This window comes from Tripterygium wilfordii, chromosome 9 (genome assembly GCF_013401445.1).
Source record: "Tripterygium wilfordii isolate XIE 37 chromosome 9, ASM1340144v1, whole genome shotgun sequence".
In the NCBI taxonomy this organism is placed as follows: Eukaryota; Viridiplantae; Streptophyta; class Magnoliopsida; order Celastrales; family Celastraceae; genus Tripterygium; species Tripterygium wilfordii.
The window spans coordinates 650919-665591 of record NC_052240.1 but is presented as its reverse complement, the minus strand read 5'-3'; the positions used below and the strand labels follow the sequence as shown (position 1 = coordinate 665591).

General features: G+C 35.2%; 1 protein-coding gene and 1 long non-coding RNA gene across 4 annotated transcripts; both read right to left on the bottom strand.

Moving 5' to 3' along the window:
* Window positions 1-1292: 1292 nt before the first annotated feature.
* On the bottom strand, window positions 1293-4359 carry LOC120004968. Its single transcript, XR_005469689.1, has 3 exons — window positions 3445-4359; window positions 3253-3316; window positions 1293-1858 (listed from the first exon to the last, which is right to left on the bottom strand). It is a non-coding gene; the product is annotated as an uncharacterized LOC120004968 (long non-coding RNA).
* Window positions 4360-10379: 6020 nt separating this feature from the next.
* On the bottom strand, window positions 10380-13198 carry LOC120005287 (F-box/LRR-repeat protein At3g58900-like). 3 transcript variants are annotated; one of them, XM_038854846.1, is made up of 4 exons: window positions 12927-13198; window positions 11915-12777; window positions 11661-11804; window positions 10380-10928 (listed from the first exon to the last, which is right to left on the bottom strand). In XM_038854846.1, exons 2-4 carry the CDS (start codon window positions 12704-12706, stop codon window positions 10602-10604), a joined length of 1263 nt encoding a protein of 420 aa, XP_038710774.1. In that variant the 5' UTR covers window positions 12707-12777; window positions 12927-13198; the 3' UTR covers window positions 10380-10601. The 3 variants fall into 3 exon arrangements, with proteins under 3 accessions (XP_038710774.1, XP_038710773.1, XP_038710775.1); XM_038854845.1 differs by having other exon boundaries at window positions 11915-12772; XM_038854847.1 differs by having other exon boundaries at window positions 10380-10775; window positions 11915-12772.
* Between the last annotated feature and the right edge of the window lie 1475 nt (window positions 13199-14673).

Sequence of the window (14673 nt, the reverse complement as noted above, 5' to 3'; positions counted from 1 at the left end):
TGCACAATTGAAAGATGATGAACAATAGAGAATTGAAAGTTCTAGCAACACTAACCATTCATTATATCCTGGAGCGGGAGCCTGGCTACGTCGGCAATGTTAATCATCTCACCAGCGATAGCAGCAGGAACATCATCAGCAATCCCGAGATTGACAGTCCACTGGTAATGATCGAAGACATGCTCGACGGTTCTCATGCCCTTCACATCGGTCACAACACCGACCATGACCATTGGATTTGGATCAGCTTAACAAGATTAATTTAAAACAAAATAAAATGAAATTGGTTTCGTATGCCACACACCACCACCCTATGATCGTTGGATCTTAAAACACAATACCTTGACCATTGGATGGACCTTAACAATAATAAAGTGTATTAATTTAAAACAAAATAAAATGAAATTACAAGTAAAAAAAATGGGATTCAAATTTTAAACTTACGTGACTTCTGGACGCATCCATGATTTGCAGCATAGATTTCATAGACACCAATTCAATTCTCACACAGTCTACTTAAAAAATGTACGACAATTATCAAGAAGAAATATTCCATATATATGTGTATATATATATATATTTTTTTTTATGGTGTCAACTAACGGATTCTACATTAATTTCACTAACTTTGATTTTGTCTTCCTGAAGACGTCTAAGACAACAACGCTCGTGGGTGTGAACATTTAGTGAATGCAATTACAATCGAGCATTTCATCTTGAGGCTGCCTTATCACTTAGAAATTTTTAAGTTGCTTTCTATCTTAACATCGAAAATCAGTACGTGATTCCAAGCTGGTCCTTCTTCTGGAGTATTATTATAAAGCATTCCATCACAATAGGTTTGCATCAGGGTTGACAATGAGTTTGTTCCTATTTGTTAGTGACAAATAAACTCACACGACTGAAACTCTATAATTCATGGTAAGAAAAGGAATTATAGCCATACAGAACATATATACTGGATCAAGTACAAGTATAATGTTTTTGGCCAATTTTTCTTCTTTTGAGTTTTAATCTTTTGGCCAGTTTTTTTTCCTTTTAAATTGATCCTACTATCAGTTTTATGGAAGGAGCTGTGTGCTAACGTTAAATATATTTTTCTGTGCTGTAAATTGCATTACTGATTTGCGCGTTGATGATTACTGTCAGTTTCTGATTTACTTTGCTGATTTGTGCATTGCGTAATGATTAGGGTTTAAGGTCGGTCCATATGAGTTCCAAATATGCATATTAAGCCGTACACGCACATGGGTGTCTCCTCAACAATATGAAGTATGAACAATCCACAATGATCCGTCTCTAAAACTTATCATTGGGAGGGGATTATTGGCCAAATACACTTCCAAAGTTGAACCAGAAACACAACATCCACACAATTGGTCATCTGAAATGATAAAAATTGAATTCATGTGCTAACACGGTACTAATACCTAAAATCGAGTAATCAAGCATAGTGAACCAAGTTTGTTCCTCACACAAATTATCCCTCTTCCTTTTACAGATAACGACCATTGCCATTCCAGGAATCATAACTCATAATGCATTCAGACCAAAATTGCAGTCCCTGAATGAATTGCTCTTATGTTTGCATTTCTCTATTCATCTACTTCAAAGGTAAAGGGAACTCTCTCTATTAAGAAAGAATTTGCTCGTCTCAGGGGGAGTCGTCCCCATGATTTGGAGTTGCCCCGCTGGGGTTCTAGTCGTAGCCTTTTTGTTCTTTTGACTAGCCCCGGCGGCAATCGAAAGTCTTTATTCGGTGGTTACACTTTATTATCATGGAACCACCATGTGGTTTCGTTTGGGGATCTTCCATTTCTGCAATTCTTTACGTAACGATCATTGTCTTCAGGCGTTGCTGCAAACAAATTCAAATCCATCAAACCTAATGTCTTTATATGCATATTAGAATGGAAAACATGATATCAATTATCAAGTGACTAACACCTTAGATTTACAATCTCATAATCTTGATCCATAAAATATGGACCACAAAGTCCCCCATTTCTTACAAAAATATTTGATTCCCTAAATAAACATGATGACAAGAATGCCCTGGTTAAAATTGAAAAGCATAGATTCAAACCATAGTTAAGCTTGATAGCATTGAGAGCAGAGAATGCTCTCATACAGAAAACTAACAGTCATGGCGGGAGACCATGAATCATATAGAATATCTAGACAGACAAATGAATTCAATGTTAGTATTGCTGCAAGGATAATTAGCAGCATATTTGACTTGGCAATCACACCGGGCTAAGAATATGAATAGTAACACATATAATTTATAAACACTCCAGTAATACACCGGTCCAAAACCTTTCAGGACAAGATGCAGCAAAGAGAGAACCCAAAAAAATTTACTGCAATCCAAACACGTAAAAGAGATACTCCTCCAATAATGAATTCCATGAACTTATTTTTTCTTCATAACACGTGACCTTGGAGAGTGTATCTTCCAATTCCCAGGGAGATACAAGAGAAATTCAAAGTTGGCAATACAAGTCTGAAATAGTACAGCAAAGCAACAACAGGGGAAAATATGTTTCACTTTACTATGTCATATCAATACAAGCAAAATTAAATACCCTATCATGTATTAACCAATCCTCTGCAGAAGGAAAGAAGAAATAAAGACAGCCTGTTTTCTTGGCATCCCTGTCATATTATAACATAGAACCCAACTAAACCTCCATGGAGTTTGATACAAATCACTAGAAGGCAACACAAAAATAAATAAAGCTCAGATTTATTTTCACCACTCATTACCCTCATATGTTTCAATACAACCAAATGACCATTACCAAAGGCAGACGTGAGTTTGACCTCTTACGTGTTGAGTGACATAGAAGGCTTTACATTTTGTACATTAAATATAGGCAAGCATTGGAAGTGAAAAAAAACACTCAAAATATCTATAGACCAGCAACACCAAGGCAGAAATCTCCTGAAAGAAAGCCTAAAGAAATTTGAGCAAGGATCAAAACAGGTAAACTCAGAACAGAAAGACTAATACTTTCACAAACAGAAAAAAATAAAGGAGGACCAACAAAGCACAAACAAACAAGTAACTCCTGATGGAAGAAAGCAACAATTAAATATAATACTAATTTCCAAACAAAAACACAGCATGGATTCAAAATTCAAGGCTACTATTGCATACACTGCAAAAGCCCGAAATAAAATTGCAACGAAGATGAGTACATTTAAAAGAGATGATGAACAAAATTCAAAGCAACCACAAACCACTACCTAAACATATATGGCCATTGCTATATATATGAGGCTGCAGCAAGGCAGGATGAAGAAATATAACCTGTTAAAACTCACCATCAAAACAAATAACACCATCATCAAAAATTCAAAACTACAACAGAATTTTCAACCTACAAATTCTGTCTGCAGACAAAACAAAAACACAAGAGAGTAAATAGTTAAGTAAACCTGAGGGGCTTCCAAAGGGTAATGCTCAGGAAAATCAACCTTAAGTTGATATGTTTCACCAGTGTAGAGCGTACCTGATGCTCCATTTGCTTCAATAACCCATCTTCACATCAAAAAATCCGCCCAATCCCAACAAGAAATTATAAGAAAAAATTGCATAAAAGCAAACCCCGTCCAGCACACAAAACATGAGAATCCTGAAATTTAACAAAAGATTATAGACGGCCAAAGCACAAGCAACCGCTTCTTCTCCATTCAATAAAGCACAAGATTCCTACCTTTTACTCCAAGCAGGCGCACATAAAGCGTACTAAAGAATTGAAAGAGAAGGCGAAGAGATGAAACCTTTGAAGATTATCGGTAACAATTAATCAATAATCATTGAACCTGAGGAACTTGATGGAAGAGAACCCTGAGTGGCCGTCAAATACAGCGGCAACGGAGAACCCCTCGAGTCCGTCGAGTCGGATGACTACGTCGTCCTCTATCTCATCTCGAGCGCCCTTCAAGCTCGTGGACCCCCAACGGATCTCTGAGACTCCGGTCAATGAAGAAGACGATGCGACGGTGGGTTTGAGTGCGACGGTGGAAGGTACTCCCGATCGGGTCAAGGACACGTAAATTTTTCACGGTTGATGGCGATTTTCGTCTGGCATCTCTGGGTAAGAGGGAAGGGGAACATTGTGGGACGGACAGACAAAACCTAAACAAATACCGATATCTATCAGAAAAATTATGGGATGCAACTACATTCTCTAATGGAAACAATGAGCAGAATGAGTAAAGAGTAAAGGGGAACTATTTTCATCACAAGTAGGTTTGACAGAGGATGACAAGAACGATTTTCGAAACGGAGGGAAATTTGTTTGGGAGATTAGGTTTTCAAATGAGGTGGACTTTTGGAAACGATGTAACAAAATAAAGTACTGCTAGTTGTTGTGTCCAATCTCATATGACGCAGTGATTCATTGACATGACAATCTTATAGTATGATTTTTTTAATTTTTTAAATGAAATTTTAAATGTTTTAATTTTTAAAATATATATTAAACCCATTTTTAACAAGATTCATTGTCAATGGTTTTATCGAACGAATCTTGAATTTCAAAAAATATATTATAGACTAAAAACAATTGATTATAGTTTAAAAAATATTTGATTATTGACTCAAAACAATGGATTATGAACTTGTTTTTCAAAAAAATAATAAATTTTGAATCGTGCCTCCAAAAAAAAATTGATTCTAAATTGTGTTTTAAAAAAACAATGGATTATGTACTATTCTTTTAAAAAACATGAATTTTGAATTGTGCTATCAAAAAACAATGAATTTCGGCTCAGACCTATGTTTATTCCATGAATTAAAACAGTGGAATAACTTATTCCTTTCAATATTGTCTCAGACCAACGGTTATTTCCCTCCATTAAAACAATGGAATAACTAATTCCACTCAATTTCGTCCTAGAGCAATGCTTATTTCATTGACTTGAAATAGTGGAATAAGTAAATCATTATTTTTACTTGAAATTCATTGAGATTTATTTGAATTACATTGTTTATTCGTTTAACCACTTCAGTGTTGTTATTCACCCTATCAACGACCTCATTCATCCACTAACAAAGTATCTTCATTATTAATCATCATATTGTAACTGAAATCTATAAAAAAAAATCATTTATCAACACTCAAAAATCAATGAAATGAAATTGAAAACAAAAAATAACTAAATCATTGTTTTAAATCATTGGAAAAATAGCGGAATGACATCAAATTAATGGAATAACTATTTGTCTAATATTAAAAACAATGAAATAACAATCTATCTGAGATTAAAACCAGTGGAATAACCATAAAAAATAATGGAATAATCATCTGTCTCAGATTAAAACCAATGGAATAACCATTAAAAACAATGGTGTTGTTTGGGAGTGCTGTCAACTACTGTGAAGTGTTGTGCGGTGCTGTGAGGTGAGTCTGAACGCAAAAGTTGCTTGGCGCATCACTTTTAAAACAGTGGTGCGGTGCTGTGAGGTGCGTTTGACGTATCTAAATTACGGTTGTATTAGATAACTAATAATATTTATATAAAATCACTTAATGTTTATATTGTACATTAATCTAAAATAAAATAATTGACTTAATTTGATTAAGTGGGACAATTCAACATATATTATAAACGTTTGGGGGTGATGTGAGGTGAGGTGATGTGAGATAAAAAAGTTGTGGTGCTATGAGATGAGTTATGCTGTAAAAGTGTTTGGCGTGTCAGAAAAAATTGTCGTGCGATGAGATGAGGTGCAATTGAACGCAATGCAAACGCACTGCCAAACATATACAATGAAATAATCATCTGTCTCAGATTAAAAGTAGTAGAATGACACCAAAATTAATAGATTTTGAAATAAAATCATCTATACATTTAGAACATGAAGGTAAAATAAAAAATATACCTAGTTAAGGTCCACAACTAGGTTACAATCGAGTCACAAATGAGTTTTCACTTTTCAGTGACTATTTCAGTCGTCCAAAGGCTGAAACATGTAGAGCTAGTCAAGGCAAGTTCAACGGTGGTGGTGGAAAACGGAGGGGTGGCCTATGGTGATCGGATCAGGCTCTAAAAGTTTTATTGACCGCACTTCGAGGCGAGATTCTTGTGGAATAGGCGGCTGTTAACAACAAACGAAAGTTGGGGATGAGTCATGTTGATCCGGGGCTTCAGATCGATAGGTCGGTGGCCGGATGGTTGCCGGAAAGAGGAGAGAAGGAAGAGAGAGATGAGAGAAAGAGAAACGTGAGGATGAAAGAGAGGAGAGAGAGTATTTGTGTTTAATTTTTAAAATTCAAAATTTATCCACATGATTGTTGACTGGACATGCCACCTAGACTTGGGTTGAGCTATCAAAGCCATGTGGTACATGTCATTTTTGAACAAAATATTGTGCGAAATAAAATTGTCAAAAAAAGGAGGGAACGAAATATTATAGTCCGCCGTTTAGAAAATGAAACAACAAACTTCACGTGGGTCTGTAACAGTGTAATGACAATTGATATTGTTAGGATTAACTATAACAAAATGGCACGTAATAATGTTTTTTTTTAATAAGCAGCAATGTATATTAGAGCAGAACAAGAGGAAAACAAAAGGGCATAAGGTGAGATAGCCTAAAATAGGTACAAGGAGGAAATAAAACTATATACAATACATAATATTGCAAACCATGGAAATAGATCTGTCATGTCATCAAAGCCAAAGCTATAGAACAACTCCAATGGATACATTTTCAACACTTGAAAGTGAATTTTATGAAAAATTTAGAGTGCTAAAGTTTTACAATTGATGAATATGAACACTTGAAAACACATGGGATGATACTTTCTTGATAATGATTTTGGAGTGCTTGATATTTCTATTGTCATTGGAGTTGCTCTAATGGATATGTCTTTGACTCGAGAGGCACGTAATAATGTTAAACCGGTGAATGACCTACACGCCAATAAATATTCATTGGTAAAAAATAATGTACCACATTATAATTTCAGTACTAGTAGGTAGTCCATATAGTGATAGTTCATGACAACCCAAATCTCTGAAATGAAATTTTAAAATGTTTTAACTATCAAAATACTTGTTAGATTTTTTAAAAAAATTATATATTAGGAATCAGCGCATAAATTTTTTTTCTAACAAGATTCATTATCGATGAGTTTTATCCGATGGATCTTAATTCCATTATTTTTTTAATGAAATTTCAAAAACAATGGATTCAGAACTAAAACAATAAATTATAGACTGTGCTTTTAAAAAACAATGAATTTTAGATTGCGCTTTAAAAAACAATGAAATCTATATTAAAACAATAAATTTTAGATAATGAATTTTATGATAAAACAATGGAATAAACTAGTTGAGCTTTTATGGGCTATCAAACTGATGAGCTACATGTCTTTTTTGTTATAATTTCAATGAGAAAAGTGAAAGCTGTTTATAGAAAATAATAATGATTTTATAGTAAAGTTTAATATGAATGTTACTAATTTCTAATTTTTTATATTTTTTAATTGCGAATGCAATTTCTTATTTCTTCTATCTCATACACTGCTTATCACAATATCGCATCCACGTTATAATTTTTGATATTGTTTCGATGACGGGAACGAGAGTGTCACCATCGACTCTGCCATGTTTTTTACTTGGTGGTCTCATATTAACACGAACCAATTGCACCCGCTACCCGTATAACATGTGGAGTTAATAATAATGAATTATAAGTTAGGACTATGAGATGCCTTAACATATGATATCGATGTATACTAAGATAAACTTACAACAAATTGTTAAATTTGAACGTAATAAGACCATCTAATTTGATAATGGGAGGCAAAGTAGGTACATTATTTGAAGAAAATTTATATATATTGACTCAAATTTATATATATTAGTTGAGTAATTATTGTGGCAAATCGGTGTCAAACTGGCAATTAAATTGGGGTGATATTGCCACAGAAATTTGAGGTGGTTTTGGAGTGCGAATACTAAAATGTGTGCGGGGTGCCAATACCGCCCCTCACCCTCATATGAAAAACTTGAAAGCTATTTCTAGAGTTGGGTCAGAGAATGCCTTCAAAAATATCTTGCCGGCCCAGTTTATTACGTGCACCAACTAAAGCGAGGGATTGGAGGCTGTGTATGTGCACATGATGATCTTAATTTTTTTAATCTCATTGTGTTTAAGCTAAAGCATATTCTAATCAACCTTCAACTTTACACCACAATTTCCAGCCAAATATTCACTTTCTGGGATTCTTTTTGGATTATGATGTCTGTGCTGACATGCTGGTGAGGCGTAGTTGTGAACTCCATGCTTGCTACAATTCTTCCTATGTTGTCAATAACTGATGGGCGCTAATTGGATTATGTAAACTTGTGTACTTTAGTATTTCTTGAGCGTCGTTGATTTGTTAGGTGAATTGCACTTATCCCTTTGAGAATATACACATCCAGATATTATTTTCTTTGTCGAGACGTGCATATCCCTGCAATGGAGTTAATAACACTTTTGGCCACTGAAAGATGGCATATGTTTCAACTCAGTCTCCCAATTTTGGAATGTTTCAACTCAGTCATTGGAAGTCTTAGATTGTTTCAAATCCATCACCTAGGTAGATTTAACCAAATCTGGGCACGTCTATGGAGAGAGTTGAGCAATTTCAAATTGCACAAAAATGTGAAAAACACGTTTATGGAGAGAGTTAAGCAATCAAATCTCCTACATGACATTTTGATCGTTAAATATTGTTAAATGTTATGACATGACATCACGGTTTTGCTGACTAAGCTAACGGTGACACCATGGCACAAAATCACTTATGCGAGGGAAACCCATTCGCGAAAGACAAAATACATAAACCTAATTTCTTCGAAATTCTCTCAAATTGCTCCCACACCTTGAGCGCATTCCAGTGCCAATTGAGGTAACTTTTGATCATTCAAGCACTCTTGGGAAGCGGACAAAATAAAGTGCAAGAAGAATGCCAAATATAGGCTCGACATGCGACGTCTAGTGCCAGGTATAATGCAATGTTGAATGCAACCCAAGAGTCCGTGGCCAATGCAAGGAAGTAGTCATGCTATTACTATTTTGGTATTGATAAATAGGTTAGTATATAGTAGTAGCTTTTGGATATAAGATAGGATTGCATCTGGTAGGTTTTGTTTCAAAAGTTCTTGGTTTCACTGTCATTTTGGACAATCTGTAATGGTTGATGAACTGCTGCAAAATTCCATGTGCAGAACATGTTTTCTTTTGGTTTTGGAACAAATATGGACTTTTAGTGACTAATTTGGTACAATCTGAACCTTTATTTTGATAAATTATAATGAAACGTACTACAGTTTCGTGTCCCCTGTATATCCCCTTATTTTTACTCTTTTTTTGACGTGGCAATTTTAAGTCCACATCAGCTTTGGACATCTCTGGTCAAAATGTCATGTAGGAGATTTACTGCCCATCTTTGGTTAAATATACCCGGGTGATGGATTTGAAACAATCTGAAACTTTCAGTGACTGAGTTGAAACATTCCAAAATTAGAGGACTGAGTTGAAACATGGGTCATCTTTCAGTGATCAAAAGTGCTATTAACTCTACTCCCCTACAATGACTATGATGGATAAATTGAGAATAGCCTTGTGGCTTTAAGATGAGAGAAAGTCTATGTCTCAAGAGCCAATGAAGTGAAACATTTCCCTATCATTTTAACATGTTTTCGATTGCTTTTTTGTATTTCCTTTACTTTTTTCAATTTCATCATGCATTGTGGTTTAATTCAGTAGCACCAGTCCTTTCCACCCGACCATTTGAAGCTATTTTAAAATTTGATGCTAAATCAGGACGCTTTTTGCTGTCTGATTCTTCATATTCTGAGTGGTAGAGAGCACTTTTTATTTTTCCTCTTCATGTTTGTTGTGTTTTTGAATGACTGGGTTAGATATTTATGGTAACCATCTTCTGCTTTCGCACGTCAAATTTCAACCATTGAAAGGTTTCGAGTTTCGACAGCTGCCTCTTTGTATGTTGTCTCTCCCATATATTTGTGGAATTATGATCACATATTTTTTTAGTATTGATTATGCTTACAATTCAGATTGTGGAAGTAATGACCCGGAACTCAAGCAGTAGATGGAAAAGCAGTTTGTTGACTTCCTAACGGAGGAATTAAAATTGTAAGAAGCTGTTGTTGAAGAGCACAACCACCATATGAACATCACACTGGCCGAGGCACAAAGGGTGGCTTCCCAGTACCAAAAGGAAGCAGAAAAATGCAATGCTGCCACAGAAACATGCGAGGAGGCAAGAGAATGGGCCATGGCATCGCTTACAAAGGAGAAAAAGCTTACTTCCTTGTGGGAGAGGAGCCCGCCGACTAGGCTGGGGTGGAGAATAATTGTATGATTTTGAACCATTACACTTTACATCCTCCGTAATTTATACAGGCAAAGCAAGCACAACACAGTGCTTGTCTTCTTCCAATTGAATTGAATACATCAATACAAAATAATTTTTATTCAGGACCATCAAGGAGGTGGAATTCAAAGGATAAAGATACAATTATTCAAGTCTCTCGCAAAGGCACAACAAATTATCCTAAATTAAAAATCACCAAAAATTGCGAAGTATTAATTTGTCTCCCAGGGAAAATTCAGATTCGAGTTTCATTACTTGCTCCTTGATAATTTGTATCTCCTTTGATATATCGTCCACGAATGGGCAACGTCCCATCCGATATGAATCCATAGGAGCAATGATAATTTTCTCCAACGCAATTGCATTCTGAATCAAATATATTGCAAATTCCATGTCAATAGCATGCCCTACAAAGCCATCAAATTCCACTTCTTTAAGGCAGTGGTGTAGACATTTTGGGGTCTTCTTTCGATTCCTTCGACTCCTCATCTTTTTCAAAGTTAGCTCAATCCAACAAAACTACAATGAGAGCTAGCTAGTTAGGAGAAATAAAATACACCCCTTATTCACAAGACAATGTTAATAATATGATTTATTATTCAGAGTAAGATATACTGGACTTAGTCTAAAACTTGTCTGTTTTAGATATTGGTTGTCTGATGGTAAGAACTCCTACTTCTTCTCAAAAAAAAAAAAAAAGACAATTCACTAGACAATGTTAAGAATATGAATTATCATTCAATGTAAGATATAAAGGACTTGGTCTAAAACTTGGCTAGCTTTGTTAAAAAAAATTCTTTTAAGTACTAAATATGTTCCCACTGAAGGAATTTGGTGCCAAAATAACTACGAATAAGCCATGTAGACAAATAGATTATTCAAGCTGCGATTGGATTTTGCATCCTTCAACCTTCCTTCTCATATTACAGCTTTAGTTAGCTTGGTCATACCTCCTTAATCCCCCAACTAAACTATACTTACTGTTTTGCTGTTAAATTGCTGTTTCAGTTTTCGAAAAGAAAATCTTGATTAAAATACAAGAAACATCTAGTGTTCCTCTAACATTAGATTTAATGTCACAACTCACAAGAACAGACAGAAGACAAATGATCTATGGAAATTGCAATAAAACATTATTCATTTATCTGTATCTTGATCTTGTAAACAAAATTGCTGTGTGCATTTTATAATGACATGCATCCAAAGTAATTCACCAGTGTCAAAAGAAAAGCGTAAAACTAGAACACTTACGTCCAATGCAAATCTAACCAAAGAAGGAGCTGCCTCGATCAAAGGAGCAAAAGCAAGAAGAGTCTCAAACTCGCGTCCATAAACCTTCAATTCAAAATTATTGAGGTGTGCAAGCAAAGGGAATTTACGACGTTTTACCTTTTCCTAAATAACATCAACATCATAGACACGCATAATAAGACAACATGATCCAATCAAAAGAAAAGAAATCTAGGAGAAGAGAAATAAGAAAACATAATATGAAGCACGCAAACCTCGAGTTGCGGCACAGCTAGTTTAAGCGTCACTAGTTGAGATGCAAAATTTGAAAGCTGGGGAAAGTTACGGATGATGTATTCAGAATAGTTCCCCCGAAAAGATAGTTCAACGAGTTTGGGTACATTCGCGAAAGTGATCTTTGCCCCTAGACCACGATACTCGAATGATAAGAGATTTGCTGCAGAGATATATATGCTTCTCAAATTGTCGCAATATGCTAGCTTCAAGTACTCCAAGCAAAGTGATTCTCCAGAAACTTTAAGACCAACCATAGAATCTGAATATTCAACAGATAACTGCCTAAGAGATGGGCAACTAGCTATGAAGTATTCAACAACACATCCACTTATGTTTACACCAATCAAGTCTAGAGCTGTAAGGGATCTTCTACTCTTGAAAGTAGTGTCACATAATGGGGGGAAAGAGTAAAGCTTTTTATTATACGTAGCCATTGAGTACTCCTGAAACTCCATCACCAGCCGTTTAACTTTCTTTTCAAATGCAAAGTAAACCCATTTGTCAATATGACAAGAATGTTTTTCATCCAAATCAAACTGCACTCGAAATTCGTCTACGGAATATCCCTGATATGCCTCCAAGGCAAGATTTACCCAATCGATATATTTGTCCACAAGCATCTTATTATCACGTGCTCCCAATATTTTTCTTCGTTCCTTCAGGGCAAGAGAACGAAACACTTGTGAAGGATCAAAATCCAAGTTGGGAATAAAAGTCCAAACCTTGCGCCATCGTCGCGCAAGGACACTAGTCCTTGCTGCTTCTTTCATTGATAAAAGAGACAGAATGGACAACAGAACTTCATCTGGTAGTCCACTTATCTTATCCTCCTCTCTCTTCTCTCAAAATCAAAAAAGAAAACAATTTAGACATCTCATCAATATATCTTTATTCTACCACTACCAAAAAAAATTAAGAATATATTTTGAGATTGATAATTCAAAACTTCAAGATGATATTGAAGAGTTATGGAATTCTAACTTTTTTTACCTTCTGTTTTTTTGCACAGACAGACTTTCGCAGCCACTTCCTTCCCGTTATAAGCTTAAACATCATTATTAGAATAATAAACAAGATGTAGATCGGATTCTCAAAAAAACTTTGACCTTTGACAGGAAACACGAGCAATTGTTAAACTCTCCGATGGGTTTGACAGGAAACACGAGCAATTGTTAAACTCTCCGATGGGCGTGTCTTGTGAGCCTCAGGTCACCTACCAAAGAAAAATACTTCGCCTCACGTCTCCAAGCATCTCCTTTCAGTCTGCCTGCCCGGGTGCCCTAGCATTAAGGTTTTATACTTGTAGTGCCGGGCTTGGGCTGATTTGGTTCATTGACTCTTTTAGTTATTTGGGCCAGTTAGTCAGTTATATTGCATTGGGCACGTTTTAGTAAAAAAAGACACAGCATCATATTCACATTTACTTTAATTTATACTCAACATATTGTACCTCTTTGTGGCTTTTGCAAGTACAAATTAGGCTAATTAGCGGTGAGAATGTGTTTTGTTGATGTAATTGGATATTTTGATAATATGATTGGGGCAATAAAATGTATTGTTGCAATGATGTAAATTTGTTGGTTTGATTTTTGATATCATATAGATGGGGTCTAGTATTGATTTTTGTGTAGTTGTGAGTGTGGGTTGAGGTGGGCCCCAAATAAAGTCAACAAGTGGGCAATTAGGGGTGGAAGTGGTCCGGTTCGGTCTGGTTTTAACAAAACTGAAAATTTTTGGTTTCATTTTTAAGGGAACCGAACCAGACCGTTTAATTTGCATAAAACGAAAGTAACAGAACTGAATATATCGATTTCGGTTTTCAGTTTAAACCAAAAAATCTGTAATTGTTATAATATACCTGTTGAAAGACAGAAAGAGTGAAAGTCACTTGTTTACTTGTCAAAAAAATTGGCCATGCAAACTGCAAAGTGTCCAAAACACATACATAGCATGATAACACAATCTAAAATTGACTCTAAACACACTCTTGAATCTTCCTTCCATAGTTCCTTCTCCATTCAATATTACAATATTACAATCTCTTCAATTGATTCAAAACATGAAAAACTGAAAACAACCAATACGCATACATCCACACACAATCATCAATCATGCCATGGTAGCCTCACTGTTTCAAGTCTCCAAGTCCATTGCTCATTTGAGTCATTTCCTATTGTGGACTTGATAGGGGAACCAACACCTAGTTGTAAAACAAATAACAAATTAGGATACATAAATACATAATCACATTACAATACCTTTCAAGTTTCAATATTAACTGTTAAGTAGACATATAATCACATTCACGTACCTTTCAAAATTCTTCACCTTCGGGGCTCGGTTGCCCTTGAACTACCAGTCGTACTCTTATTTCTATTCAATTTTGTAATTAAAAAAAATAAAGTGTCAATAGACAAAAATCAAATTAAACAAGACAGGAGTCTCTAAGAATTTTTTAGAACATCCAAACATGTGAAAGTGAAGACCACAGGCCATATAAATATATGTAATAAAGCATTAAATCTCTATAGCCATTCGATGATAAATAGTTGCATAAAGTGATAAAGCTATAAGAAAATGAAGAAATAACAAAGGGTCGTGCAGAGAAATAGAAAGACAGAGTGAAGTGGTCGAAAAAGTTGAACACAGAAAATGGGGCTTTGGCCGTATGACTGCAATTATTGATAACTGAAGCACATGTAGTACACCATTGCTATTAAAAATAAGCATTAAAGTT